This window comes from Lissotriton helveticus, chromosome 9 (assembly GCF_964261635.1).
Source record: "Lissotriton helveticus chromosome 9, aLisHel1.1, whole genome shotgun sequence".
NCBI classification, from domain to species: domain Eukaryota; kingdom Metazoa; phylum Chordata; class Amphibia; order Caudata; family Salamandridae; genus Lissotriton; species Lissotriton helveticus.
This window is the reverse complement of record NC_136070.1, coordinates 611,815,457-611,829,103: the sequence shown is the minus strand read 5'-3', so window position 1 is coordinate 611,829,103 and position 13,647 is coordinate 611,815,457. Positions and strand designations below refer to the sequence as shown.

At 47.6% G+C, this 13,647-nt stretch overlaps 1 protein-coding gene across 1 annotated transcript in view; it reads right to left on the bottom strand.

Annotated features, from left to right (window-relative positions):
• Positions 1-13,647, bottom strand: part of LOC144781675 (flavin reductase (NADPH)-like) — a 99,865-nt gene that overhangs the window by 26,234 nt on the left and 59,984 nt on the right. The window contains exon 4 of the mRNA XM_078660649.1: positions 4,055-4,186. Coding sequence (XP_078516775.1) covers positions 4,055-4,186 — 132 coding nt within the window. The remainder of the gene's footprint in view (positions 1-4,054; positions 4,187-13,647) is intronic.

Sequence of the window (13,647 nt, the reverse complement as noted above, 5' to 3'; positions counted from 1 at the left end):
AGGGCGAACAATGTTGGGTAATAGTTGTTATGGGGTATATTGCTTAGGAGCGGTGTGTTAGGGTGGAATATGTTTTGAAGTATGATCTGTATATAAATATGTATTGAATTGCCTACCTGTCCAATAAAGCGGCCTTTTACCCCAAATTTGGGTCTTGGACATGCTTTTTGCCCGATGTTCAGTGCAGGCCGACTGGTTTGAGTGAGCGAGTGGCAGTTGGATTTAGGAAGGTATAGCAGCAGGGCATTTAGCGCTGACCCATCAGGTTTTATGTGAAGGACCCAGACATCCAAAATCCCATGGTAGTACTTATTTAATGTCTTACCCCCTAACCCTCATCATGCTAAATGGGGAGAGGAGCAGTGGCGGCTGGCATCTACTGGGAGGGAGGGGGCGCGCGCACGGGAAAAATAAAATGAAATATTAAAAAACTTACCATAGTCCTACATCGCGCCCAGGACGGCTGCTTTCCAGACTGCACTGCAGTATCCACTACATCAAGGAGCTCATGAAGAGGGTCTGAACTTCCACCACTGCCGGCCTCCTCACATAGAGAGACACTGGCACATTCTGGTGCCCAATAAACGGGGGCTGAGAGTCGAGCATTACAAAGCGCCCGCCACCAGGATACTTGTTGACCAATCAGAACGCTGCTCTCCCAGCATGACAGCAGCACCCTGATTGGAGGAAGTGGCATGCCTCTGCGCTCCACAGTGCTATTGAGGCCTGCACCAACTCTCAAACCAGCTGTATTAAGACGGCCGGCCAAAAAGACATGCACACTGCTTTTGCAGCTCTCTGATGACCACTCCTCCTCACTGTCACTCTGCAAGCCCCATCCCGACACTCTGTTCGAGAGGGGCAGATGAAAAATAAAATGTTAACGAGTTACCATTTTATTTTTCATCCCAGGGGGGGCAATTAAGTGGGGCGACGCTCCTCAGCTCCAACGGACAAGCCGCCCCTCGAGAGGAGTTTCATGGCCCAAACTGGTGAAGCTGACCCTTTCTCTCAGAGAGGTAATACTTACTCTTGAATTACAGAGTGAAATAAATATATAAAACTGTCAAGAACCATTGTGGTGACACTGACCAAGCACTACACCTATGATGACAGAGACTTGCTGAAGGATAGTACTGATAAATGTGAACAATAGGACAGATAAACAACAGAGTGAATAAGGTGACTGAATGAATACAGACAATTGAGGAGCTTATCTCATAGACTTGGACAACGTAACAGAATCCACAGTCTGATGGGTTTTGAAACCGCAAATATTTAAGCAAACCTCTGTAACTTGTGCATATGTGTTTTCCAGAAACAGAATTTCCCAGAGGGAATTATTTGTGTAGTTTGGTCCAAGTGACCTAATTTGAAACTAGAATTCAGTGACACACATAATTGATGTTGGAGTCTTAATTGATCACTACATATTTGGACATTGTGCACAGAGAGATGTTATAATAGATATATTGACTACTGAACGGCACTGTGCGGATTTCTTTTAGTATTAGCTACTCCTTGTCCTTGTGAGGGAAATTTCCTATCTATTCTTTCCTTTCCGAAAGGAAGACAAGGCGGAATCACGTGTTAAGAAACAACCCATTGAGATAGCTGCTGTGTTTTTTTGAAGAAGCACATTTTGAACACGGCATCCATCTTTATTCCAGGCGAACCGTTTTCCTGTCCCATGGCTGAAGACTTTAGCCAATGACCCTCAAAGTCATGAGGAAATGAGGTCCTTCCAGTGTTACATCACATAGCACCTTCATCTGTGTATAGCACACTAAAAGGTGGGATCGATAGGGTGCCTAGGGGGCAAAAAGGTGCTTTGTGCGGTGTAGCTTTTTGTTAATAACTGTCAGTGCGTGGCTATAAGGTTAGTAAATAGATAATAGAGTGAGTGAGTCGTGTGAGTCATACATAACACTAGCCAGATCAGTGCCAGTGGAAGATGGATCTATTCAACAGTAAGGATGGGTGCAGTGTTTACAAACCACTTTGTTAGTAATCAATGAGAACTAGCTCTGGTTTAAATTGTTTGTATGTCTGCGGGTGGAGGAAAACCATTAGGTTTTATGAAGGCTCTCACCCACCAACCTAGTTGGTGGCATGCTTCATCATCGGGCCCCACCCGAGGTACTGGGTGTACCTCAGGTGTGCTTCGACGCCAGATTACTGCGGAGCGGGTTTTTTGGTTCGTGAGGGTGCTGTGAGTGTGCTCTGAGTGAGGTTTAAAATACTGTCCTGGGTGTCCCAAAGACTGTTTTAATGGTGGGCCCCAGGCAGTCAATAAAAACAAAGGCTTTCGGACACCTGACACAGGGAACCGCAACACCTGGCGTTTTCTACTGGTATTTAAGCGCTCTCTACACTGAAGCTCACTTCTCACGGAGCCTCTGCCCGGACAACAGGTTCATTGCGGGCCCAGCGACATCGCAGAGTAAGTACCTGAACTCGACTTTGTTAACGGTACAGCCACCATTCATGCTGCCCCATGCCGTGTCTGTGTGTCCATCCGTTACCTTGTTGGGTCCAGACTACCCCCCTCCCCCAACAGCCTTTTTCCTTTTCTTCCCCCAATTTAGAGTGCACATGGTCCTGGCCCCCGGCTGAGCTCCATGCGGAGTTGTTCGCTAAAATCAGGTAAAAGCAACTCCATTTTAATGGTTTTTATTCCTTCACCACTGTTTACGCCAACTCCGGTTACGGTACTTAGGTCTAATTTCACATATAATTACGCATATTGTGAGACCGGCCACACTTTCACTGCCCGCCACTGATGCCAACACTATCGGCTTGTCTGTGGTCACCGCTAGGCACCCAGCGCGGCCTCACTGAATGCTTTTAGCCCGCTACAAGGAGGCTTGACTTAAATGTTATGTCTGTCCTTTTTTACCCCCCACAGGTACAACTCGTGAGGAAACACCTCTTGCACATATAAGCACCGTAGCGTGTGCTTTACACACAGGGCACTGACAAACTCATACAAACCCCTGTAACACCCTACACATATAAGGTCCTGACGAAAGCCAGTAGAAGAAAAGGCCTGGCTGAAACTAGTTGACCGCACAGGACGTCGGAGGCCATAAGCCTACCGTGCACGTCCGAAAGCCTTTGTTTTTATTGACTGCCTGGGCCCACCGTTAAAACAGTCTTTGGGACACCCAGGACAGTATTTTAAACCTCACTCAGAGCACACTCACAGCACCCTCACGAACCAAAAAACCCGCTCCGCAGTAATCTGGCATCTAAGCACACCTGAGGTACTCTCGGTACCTCGGGTGGGGCCCGATGATGAAGCATGCCACCAACTAGGTTGGTGGGTGAGGGCCTTCATAAAACCTAATGGTTTTCCTCCACCCGCAGACATACAAACAATTTAAACCAGAGCTAGTTCTCATTGATTGCTAACATATAAACTGGGGAAACGGACTAGCCTCTCTAGTTCTCCTCTCTCTTTTTGATTACAACACATACAAACCACTTTGGTCATCTTGATCGATAAAAAGTTCTCTGAGAGGTTATTACAGTGAGAGAAGAAGGGAAGGAATAGAAAGTTTGGCTGAAACATTAAAAAGAGCACATAATTTGCTTATCAAGGTTCCTAAATTCACTGGCAAACTACTTTATGGGTCCAGAGAGTCTAATTGCTCCACAAAGTAGCACAGCAAACTAATGGGATTGTTTCTATGTCAAATGTGCGTTTCTTTGTGGAAGGTAATTCTATCAAATCCTCTCTCATTTGCGGCACTTCAACTAGCCAGGGAGCTTTCTGGTCCATGAAACTCTTAATGGAAGGCGTCTTTAAGAACACTATATTTTTACAAATAACTTGGGATAATCCATGTACAAAAATATACCATTGGGAGATCTATTAACCCTGTGTGTAAATAAAGCACCCAGAGGACTTAATAAACCAAATCAAATCAAGCCTTCTTATCTCCATCTCTTACCCTCACATTTAATATTAAAAGATAACTCTTGAACTTTCAGCGATAGTTCCCCAAAACTAGTAACATGGTCCTCTGACTGAGAACTTAACCCAACCTACCTGCAATATAAGGAGGGAGCACAGCAACATAGTCCAATCCAGACTCCTTTAGGACTTCATACATGCGGATGTGGTCTTCGGTCACAGGGAGGTAGTGAGGCGGCACCTTAGCGATATCCCAGACCAGGAAGTCTGAAAAGATCAGTTAGAAATACATCTTTTTTTTAAAAAAAAAAAACAGATTTTATTAGCATTTGGTTCATATAGCATTAATTTGAGCAGTTCTCACAACAGTCATCTGTTCATATGTTTACATTGGAATGCTCTTCCTCGTTTCTGTTTTAATATCTTTACAGAGTAAACTTGTTCAACATGTTCAACTGGTTCCGAATCCCCCCTCCTCCCTGAGCTAGTCGCTTGATATCCAGTTTGTTTGTGTCAGCGGTGTGTGCTCATTCCTCATCTAACTGTGCTATGTGTGTCTGGGGTCCGTGCTTGATAAGGGGATGGGGGGGGGGGGAGTGGCGTTCGCAAGTCTCGTCTTATTTTAGGCTCTCTATGTCCCTGTCTCATTTTTCCTTGCCTGTGATGGCGAATTTGACAGGTTGTTCATTGTATCATCTTGGTCTGGTGTTCCTAAGTCCTCCACTAGGCTCCCCCAAGCCCTCACTGTTTCCAAGTTCCCTATATCTATATTCGCCGCACGCAGCAAGATTCCATGTTCTGCGTCTGCCCTCTTCCCTAGTTCCCTTCTCCACCTCTCTATTCGTGGGCCTTTCACGGATTTCCAGTTCTTCGTGATTTCCCTTTTCGCTAGTACAAATGCTAAGTCTTGAAACCTCCCAGTGACCTTTGTCTTAGCCGTGTGCGGAAACCAGTGTAGTATGCAGCGACTTGGTGTATTATTTTCTCGACTGTCGTTATTACCTCCTCCCAGAATCCCCTACGACCCGGACAGTCCCACAGCATGTAGCGGGTAGTCCAATGCTTCCGGAATGCCGCTGTAACGGCTCTATGTAGTAGAAAATTACCCTGCGGGAGGTCAAACTCCTCCCAGTGGTCCTCAAATGGGAGCATTTGGGATTCTCGAAAGAGATCCCCGACCACTCGTTGCCCCGCTTCTTTCCAGTGATCCAGTCCAGCCCAGTTCCCTCCATGCAGTAGCTGTCGGAGCATTTCAGTGGGAATGTCTGGGGAATAGGGGATCTTGTAGCCCACTCGCTGTAGCCACCTCGACTCGCACCGCATGATTACTGTCTCCTTTTCCGTCTTCTTGCATGGTCCATGCTTCAGCCTTAATAGTATTTTCGTTAGGATTGGGGTTCTGGGGCATATGGTGACTGTACCCTGTGTGAGTTTCTGCTGTCTGCCAGACATCTCACAAACCACTGCAGCTGTGCTACCAGGTAGTATGCCTCAAGGTCAGGCACTGTCAGCCCTCCTGTGGAGGTGGAGTGTTGCATCGTACCCACTCGTCTGCTTCCCATCCCCCACAAGAATGTTATAATCTGCTAGTGTAGGTTGCGGAATTTCACACAAGGTAGCCACACCAAAAGTATTCCGAACATGTATAGTAGGTGTGGTAGCGTCACCATTTTCAGGAGGGCCACTCTACCTGTGACCGACTGTGGGAGGGATCCCCACAAGTCCAGGAAGTAATTGAGAGCTCGTATCCCCCTGCCCATATTGCCCTCCACCAAGTCTGCTGTGTCATGGTATATTGTCACCCCCAAGTACTCTAGGCAGGTGGGTTCCCATTGCAGGGTACCCCAACCCCTCTGGAGGGCGTCTATTGTGCGTAACGGGGAATACCTTAGATTTCTGCCAGCTTACCCGCAGCCCCGAAAGAGCGCCAAATTCTTCCAACATACCCCTAGCCCCCTGCAAGTCTCTATCAGTATTTTGTAGGAAGAGGAGTAGGTCGTCGGTATAGAGTGCTATGCGATGATAAGTGTCCTTGATTGCCAACTCCGCGTAATCCTGTCCCACTCTGGCCAGGCATGCCAGCGGCTCCATGGCCAGTGCGCACAACAGAGGGGACAAAGGGCATCCCTGCCTAGTCCCCCTTTCTACCCTCACGCTCTGGGAAATAACTCTCCCCGTCCACATCCTGGCTCTGGGTTCCGAGTATAGCAGTTTTACCCATTCCACAGACTCCATGCCTAGACCCATCGTCTCAAGGACTCTATAGAAGTACTGGCATTCTAGGCTGTCAAAGGCCTTTTCGATATCAACTGCAAACATTGCAGCCTTGTCTTTGGCATAATCCTTCGCTCTCATTATGGCCATGAGGCACCTGATATTAAGGGCAGTGTTCCTCTGTGGTATGAACCCCGTTTGGTGTGCATGTACTAGCTGGGGCATGTGGGGAAGCAGTCTGTTCGCTATGATTTTGCTCAATATTTTATAGTCAATGTTTATCATGGACAATGGTCTGTATGCGGTTCTGTCGTGAGCCGGTTTCCTGGGTTTAAGTATAGGAATTATCAGGGCTTCCTTCGTGGTGTTGGGCAGCAGTCGCAGCTTTCTTGCTGCCTGGTACATCGTGACCAACTTAGGAGCTAGTTCCTCAGCGTACGTCATGTAGAATGCTGCTGGGAGTCCATCTGTTCCTGGTGTTTTGTTGCGCACCATATGCTTAATGGCAACTTTCACCTCCCGTAGGGAGACGTCCGCTCCTAGTTCCTCTGCCTCCTCAGGGTCCAGACGAGGCAGTTCTAGTACATTTAGGTATTCTAGGGTCTCACCCGCCCCCAAAGCACTACTGTACAGTTTGATGTAGTATTTGGCAAAGATATCGTTAATACCCCCTTGTGTATATTATCTTTCCCCAGTTTCATCTTCCAGTTTCACTATAGGTGACCCCTATTGTTTGGATTGGCGAGCCACACCAGTAAGGAGCCCGACTAGTCTCCTTCCGCATGTGCGCGGTCCAGATATTGCTTATAGTTGAAACGCCTCAGTCTCACCGTCTACCGTGAAACAGATTCTCGCGCTTCTAGAAGTGCCTCCTGCAGGTCCGGGCGCTCTGGTCTTTTCTGTTCTAATTGTCTAAGTTCCCTTTCAGCTGTTAGGACCTCTGTTGTCAGTGTAAGTCGGACCCCCATCACCTCCGCTATACAATGCCTTTGTATAGTTGTCTTAAAGGCATCCTATTCCTGGAGCGGGGAGGACGCCGATCCTTCATTGTCTTGGAAGTACTGTGTGACCTTTTCTCTGATACCTTCCTTAAAGATCTGATCCTCCAACGCCTCCAGGCGTAGACGCCAAGTAGGAATGGCCGGGGCAGGACTTGCCCAATAGAGGCCCAGTAACCCGGGGTTATGATCGGATATCCTCCTAGCTAGGTACTCAGCATTGCCTACCTGTCCATGTATGTCCAGGGTACATAGAAATGTGTCCAGTCGCTTATGTACGTCATGTGTCTCGAGAAAAATGAATAGTCCTCGTCTTGGGGGGTGCAGCGTCCTCCAGGAGTCCACCAGCCCCCAATGTCTCTGCCAGTCTCCGAACGCTCGCCCATTTCGGAGTATTGGGGAGTCTAGTAATGGCAGATGCAATCTATCCAGGGCTATGTCGACTATAGCATTGAAGTCTCCAACCATGAACACTGCGGACGTCAAGTATGGGGCTAACTGTTGGGATAGCCACGCCAGATATTGTGGTTGGTCCACATTTGGGGCGTAAACAATGATAATGCTCACCTCTCTACCCTCCAGTCTGCATCTCAGCGCCACCTACCTGCCCTCTGGATCAATTAGCTTACTGGTGACTTGGAAAGAACTACCGCCCACACTCAGATCATAGCGCCCCTGGCATTGGCAGAGAATGTAGTGTAGAATGTTTGTCCCCGCCATCTCTTCTGCAGGGGTTGTTGAGATAAGAGAAGACTTTATATCACTTGGCCATCGTATGCATGCCCCGTATATTCCAGGTTAAGCACTTATACTTCATGTCATTCGCCATATCTGCATCTCTTCTTGTAATGCCCATCCCCTGTCCTCATCCCCCCACACACTGTCCAGATGTATCATCCCACAACTGCTGAAATGCGCATGCAATGCGACCCATGTTCCCAACCCCAACAATTTCACAACATTATGACAGGATCCGGAACGCCCCTTCCCCAGGACAAGTAGGTGGTGCCCTCACATCCAAACTAGTAGTCCGAGTCCCTGGACTATTGTCCACAAAGTTAGGGGGGTGAGTCTCGTTGCTCTTCAGGTGCGTCTGCCCGCCAGTTCACTGTCCAGCACCTTTATTGTATTAGTTTGCCTGTGTGCCCCATTGTCTCTCTCTCACCTTCCCCCACATTGGAGCCCTCCTACCTGCGTCTTCAGATGATCTTGTCTGCTGTACCAGACGTCACGATGAGGAGCTCACTGCTTGGTGCTTCTGATGTGTTTGAGTCCTGTTCAGAGCTCAAGTCTGTGCCGGATCTACCCGCTTCTAAAGTGGTCCCAGGTGCCACTTCTTGCATGGCATTCCGTCTTTCCATTTGTGTCTTCGCCTGCAAGAGTGCCAGTATGCCTCTCCTGGTTTCTCTGCTGTGAGATCTTCTGTGTCGGTCTCCCCGGCGTCTTAAGTCTTTTGGTGGCAATATTCCCGGGTGATGCTCCAGCCAGGTCCACGCCTCCTGTGGGGAAGTGAAGAATTCCGTTCCGTCCGGGGTGTCCACTCGCAGTTTCGCTGGGTATTGCATTGCATACTTGAATTCCAGCTGATGGAGTTTGGCTTTGACATGAAGGAGCTCCATTGCTGCTGAACCTCCCTGGTGAAATCCGGGAAGAGGGGCACCACCACATTGTTTACTTTGATTTTGCCTTTCCTCCGAGCTTGCGCCAATATATGGTCTCTGTCGCGGTAGTGCGCTCTTTCTAGGGCGTGGAATGGCGAGAGTCCCTCTCGTGCAACTGTTGTGCGGAGCCATCCCTCAAGATACCCCACCTTCTCCGTTCCTTCTATTTTCTCCGGGAGACCAGTCACCCTGATGTTATTCCTTCTCGAGCGGTTTTCCGCATCCTCCGCCCTAAGTTCTAGTACTTTTACCTTTGATTGGAGCCCCGCAAGTTGTGCTTTAATTTCTGTGAGCGCCTGGCCGGTTTCAGAGATTTGCCGTTCACATGTTGTAACGCTTTCTGTGAGTCGCCTGTGGTCGTCACGTAGCAGCTCCAAATCCGCCCCATCGAGTCAATTTTGGTCTCTAACCTCTCACTAGAGGCATTGATGGCCTCATGGATATCCTGTAGGGTCGGGCTCTCAGGGGTATTCGTCGTGGGGAAATGCGTACCACTCTCCTCTGAGGGTATGTCCGTCAGCGCATCCTCCTTTTCCTTCCACTTAGTCTGATTCCCCATTCTCTTCCCACCATGTCTAAGGGTGTCCTGTTTTCCTTAGGTGGGGGGTAGATCCATTTACCCCCTTCAGGGAGTGCCCAGGGTTGTGATAGCTTCGTCTGCGCTATGTCTCGCGCCTCCAGTTGCGCGTCTCTGGTGTGGCTTGCGCCTTACCATCCTGTATCGCAGACTGAACTGGCTGCTTCGCACCCTGCGGCCTGTTGCCTCTCTTTGGCCAATGCGCTTTGGCCTCAGAAGCAGATCGTTTGTGGTAGCCTTCAGCCTCTTGTCTGCGTTGAGGAGGGGGCGCCCTGCTCTATTTTGCCTCCCTTATGTCACTGTCCTGGAAGTGGGGCACTCTTCGCGGCTCTCCTCTTTGCACGACCCGCTATGAGGCAGGTGGGCACAGATCTCGCTTTGTGCTCCCTCCTCTGCCCGGTGGCCCGTTTTTGGCCCAACCCTTCTGGTCAGCTGTCTCTTGGTCCTCAGTGCTCCTGGCGGTTCCCCTGAGGAGCAGCTGGCCCCTTACTTGTTGCTCCAGTTCAGTTTCCTCCAGGCAGCCCCCTACCTCAGTCTCCTAGGATGTGGGAAGTGGGGCCCATACATCTCTCTATGCAGACAGCATTGTCAGTGCGGTAATCGTCGGTTCCCTGTACCTTATTGCTTTCTGTTTCCTCCAGAACCGTGTTTTGGCAAGGTGCCGAGTCCCACAGGGGTATACAGAAAGTACCTAGATCTTTACACCTTCAATGCTCATGACAAGGTCAGCTCGTCATGCACTGCAGCCAAGCTGACCATGTAATTTCAATGGAAATTAGAGTAAAAGTGGGAATTGCCTTAGCACCAAAGGGGTTAATCAGATCCTTAAAAAGAACCTTGAACCTTTGTGATGCCCTTTAACTCTGTCTTAGTGCAGTACATTGATGACCTTCTGGTTGCATCAGATACCCAGGAAGCTTGTAAACAAGACACCATTGCACTGTGCAACCCTATATCTGACTTATGTTTAGAGAGAGAAGGGAAGTTTCTTTATGGAACACAATTTTGCTTTAATTAGTTTCTATATTATAGTGGCTATCACATTCTGTATCTCATTCTGTTGCGCCTTAACTTACTGAGATAATTCAGCTTTCTTATTGTATTGACATGCTTACTGAACTTATATTTGATTTCCATATATACTGGATTGATTGAAATCCAAATGAAACCGGTAAATATATTCAGCGATTCCTGGTCCTTATTGTGGAGTCACATTGGCTTCACAAGTTAGAAGTGTATAGTTGATGTTTTCTCCCTTTCAATGTATTGTGCAGGCTAACAAAGGTCCATACGACCAGTAAGGTAAAATATTTAACCACTTGACTAAGAGATTACATTGCAAGGCGCAGCGCTCCAACATAAGTATACTTAGTTGGTTAAGCCCAGCTGCACTGGAGTGATGAGGAAGAAAAAGAGGGGATTGGGCGTTGTGCGGGTCATGTCTGTTATAGGTTCAAATCAAAGTGGAGTTCATTCAGGCCTTCCTCCTCTTGTGTTAAAAAAAGGTACAGTTGAGCTAACGGATAATAACATTTCATATTATGGTGAATTAATTCTCTATAAGCGCAAATTGTGAGGAACCCAGGAGCGAGATCTATCATGGAGTACACCTCAACCCAAAAGAAATACTTCTGAAAAAGAGAACCAACTTACGTACTTACGAATATGCAGCAAGAGTTTCCACACCTTCAAAACAGATCATTAAGTGGAACTAACAAAAAATTTAAATGTTATGCACCGCACAAAAAAATAAAGAAACTTGAGCAAGGAATGGATGACAAGAAGAAGTGGGCAATGTATTGCACCCTGACCAGGAACTTCTGTTTAGTCAATGTATTGGCCAGATGCAAACCGAAATACAGGGGCTGAAAAAAGGAGACATGTTCGAGGGTACGGGCCTCAAAATGCTGTCAACCATTTGCTGCTGCGGCAGTGCTCGCATATTTTTAAGAAACAATTTGGGTGAACTCTGTATGAGGGCCTCACCTGAGTGCTATGAATGAAGGATGGGCCAGTGCTGTTAGATCCCACCTACAAGGCCTTTCTCATGTTGGCACTTCCACTAGAGGTACCAGTGGCTGTGCCAAGGTCCTATGATATTCGCTTGTGTATCATGATCCCCGCTGTGATTGGTATCCAGAAACACAGGCCAACCTGCCACTGATGGGAGGCAGGAGCGAAGCAGAGGAGTGAATCAGGACAAGGAGCTACCGCCAGGAGGGGAAGAAAGGATGAAAGGAGATGGAAGAGAAAGAGAAGAGAAACAGACCGGAGGAAGATGGGAGACTGAAAGGTCACTGAGAGGTAGAACACACAAAGTGGAAGAGAGAAATGTGAGGATGGTTAGGAGAGGGGGGAGGATGATGTTATATAATGGGGGACAGCAAGAGAAGAGAAATAAGGTTTTATGCCACTTGTCATAGAACAAAGCAAAAACCCAAGACTAGACAGCAAATACGAATGGGGTAAGCTTCTGTTTATAAAGAAAATCAACAAGGTGGCTGAACATCTGGCAAAACTAAACTCCCTCATCAGGCTCAAAGCAAAAATAAAGGCAGTGGGAGGAGTGGTCACTGGTAGGAGACCGAGGTGACTGCACTAAGATGAGAAAGGAAAAGTCACCTGTGGTCAGTGCAAGGAACTAAAAGTGATAGGGTGAGTGAGTAGAAGGCAGTGATGGGCAGTGTGAAGAGATGCCAGAGGTGGGCAGTGAAAGGATCATGAACTAGAGAGCAGTAGGAGTAGCGTAAGGAGCAGGCACAGGCAGGTAAGTGCAAGGGGTTCACATTAGTGAGTAATGTCAGGAACCTGTAATTGTTGACAGCTTCATAAGCTGGTACATGTGAGCAGTGTGTGAAGCAAATAGTAGTGGGCAGTCTGGGGAGTTGTTCCTGTTCATTAATGGCAGTTTGAGAAGCTGGCACTGATGGAGAGTGTGATGGGTCTGCACTGGTGGGAGGCAAGAGATACTGTGCTCAAGTGCAGTGGGCAGTGTGAGAAAAAGGCATGTGTGGCTAGTGTTAGAAGCTGTCACTGATGGGCAGTGTGAGGAGCTTAGACTGATAGGCTCTAAGGATATGATGCTGCTGGCAGTGCGAAGTTCACACTGCGGCAGAACGCCTTCCTTTCCCAAGCACCAAATGTACTCAAATTAATTATGCAAATGTGTTGTAAAAAGTAGGACTGGGAGAGACCAAGGAGCTGGAAATGGATACAGATCAAAACAAATTTGTCTTCTCCTGGTCACACACCAACTTACCGTATTATTTACAGAGAACACAGAAATCATGTTCAGTCTTCAGCATCATTTAAGGCGGCTTCACCAATTAGTTTGTGTTTTATAGTCCCTGACCTTTTTTTACATTAGCAATAATAAGGCCCTTCCCGCTTCTAGTCACTTTTCAAGCCACAGCAATGAAACAGTTACTTACCAGTAGGAGAAGTTTTGCAGCTTGAAGAGTTTTCTGAATTCACATGCTGTGCATTATTCCGTCATCTAGTGGCTAGGCCCGGAATTGTCCCATTTTGTTTTCTGTGGGCATTGCCGACCACCATTGGTGGTATGTCCATCCCCTGTGTGATGTCAGACGCTGCCCTGGATGTTCCTGTGCACCATCTTTGGATTCTTTTTTCGTTCTTTTCTGGCATACTTCCTTCTTGTTCTTTTCTTCTCTACCTGGTTGCATCATCTACCATTTCCGGGGAGGTGGGTAGGTCACATGAGAGTCCAGAAAACTCTTCAAGCTGCAAAACTACTTCAATAGGTAAGTAGCCATTTCGTTTTGAAGCATGAATCCTTATCTGGATTCACATGCTGTGCATTAGATTATGTAGCGGTATTCCTTTTCATGGGTTGCTTGGGGTGAAATGAGGAAGTGTTAGCCAACGGGTGTTACATTCTGTACAACCTGTGCATCTTTTGTCATTTTGTCATTGAATGTCCACACAATAATGCTTTGAAAAGGTATATGGTGACGCCCATGTCTCTGCTGTGCAGATTGCGTCCATGGGTACATTTGCCAAGAATGCTAGTATTGCGGCCTTTTTCCTTGTTGAGTGGGCTATTTGACATGTGGGAGTATCCTCTCTGCCCTAGAACAACAAGTCTATATTGTTTCCAAGATCCATCTTGAGATTGTTCCTTTAGTTACTGGGGAACCCTTGGCAAAGGAGACAAACAACTGGTTCCCTTTACGAAACTTCTTGGTTTCTTGCAGATATTACATCAAAGTCCTCCTTACATCCAACGTATGTAGGGCTCTTTCTGGCTGGGTCTTT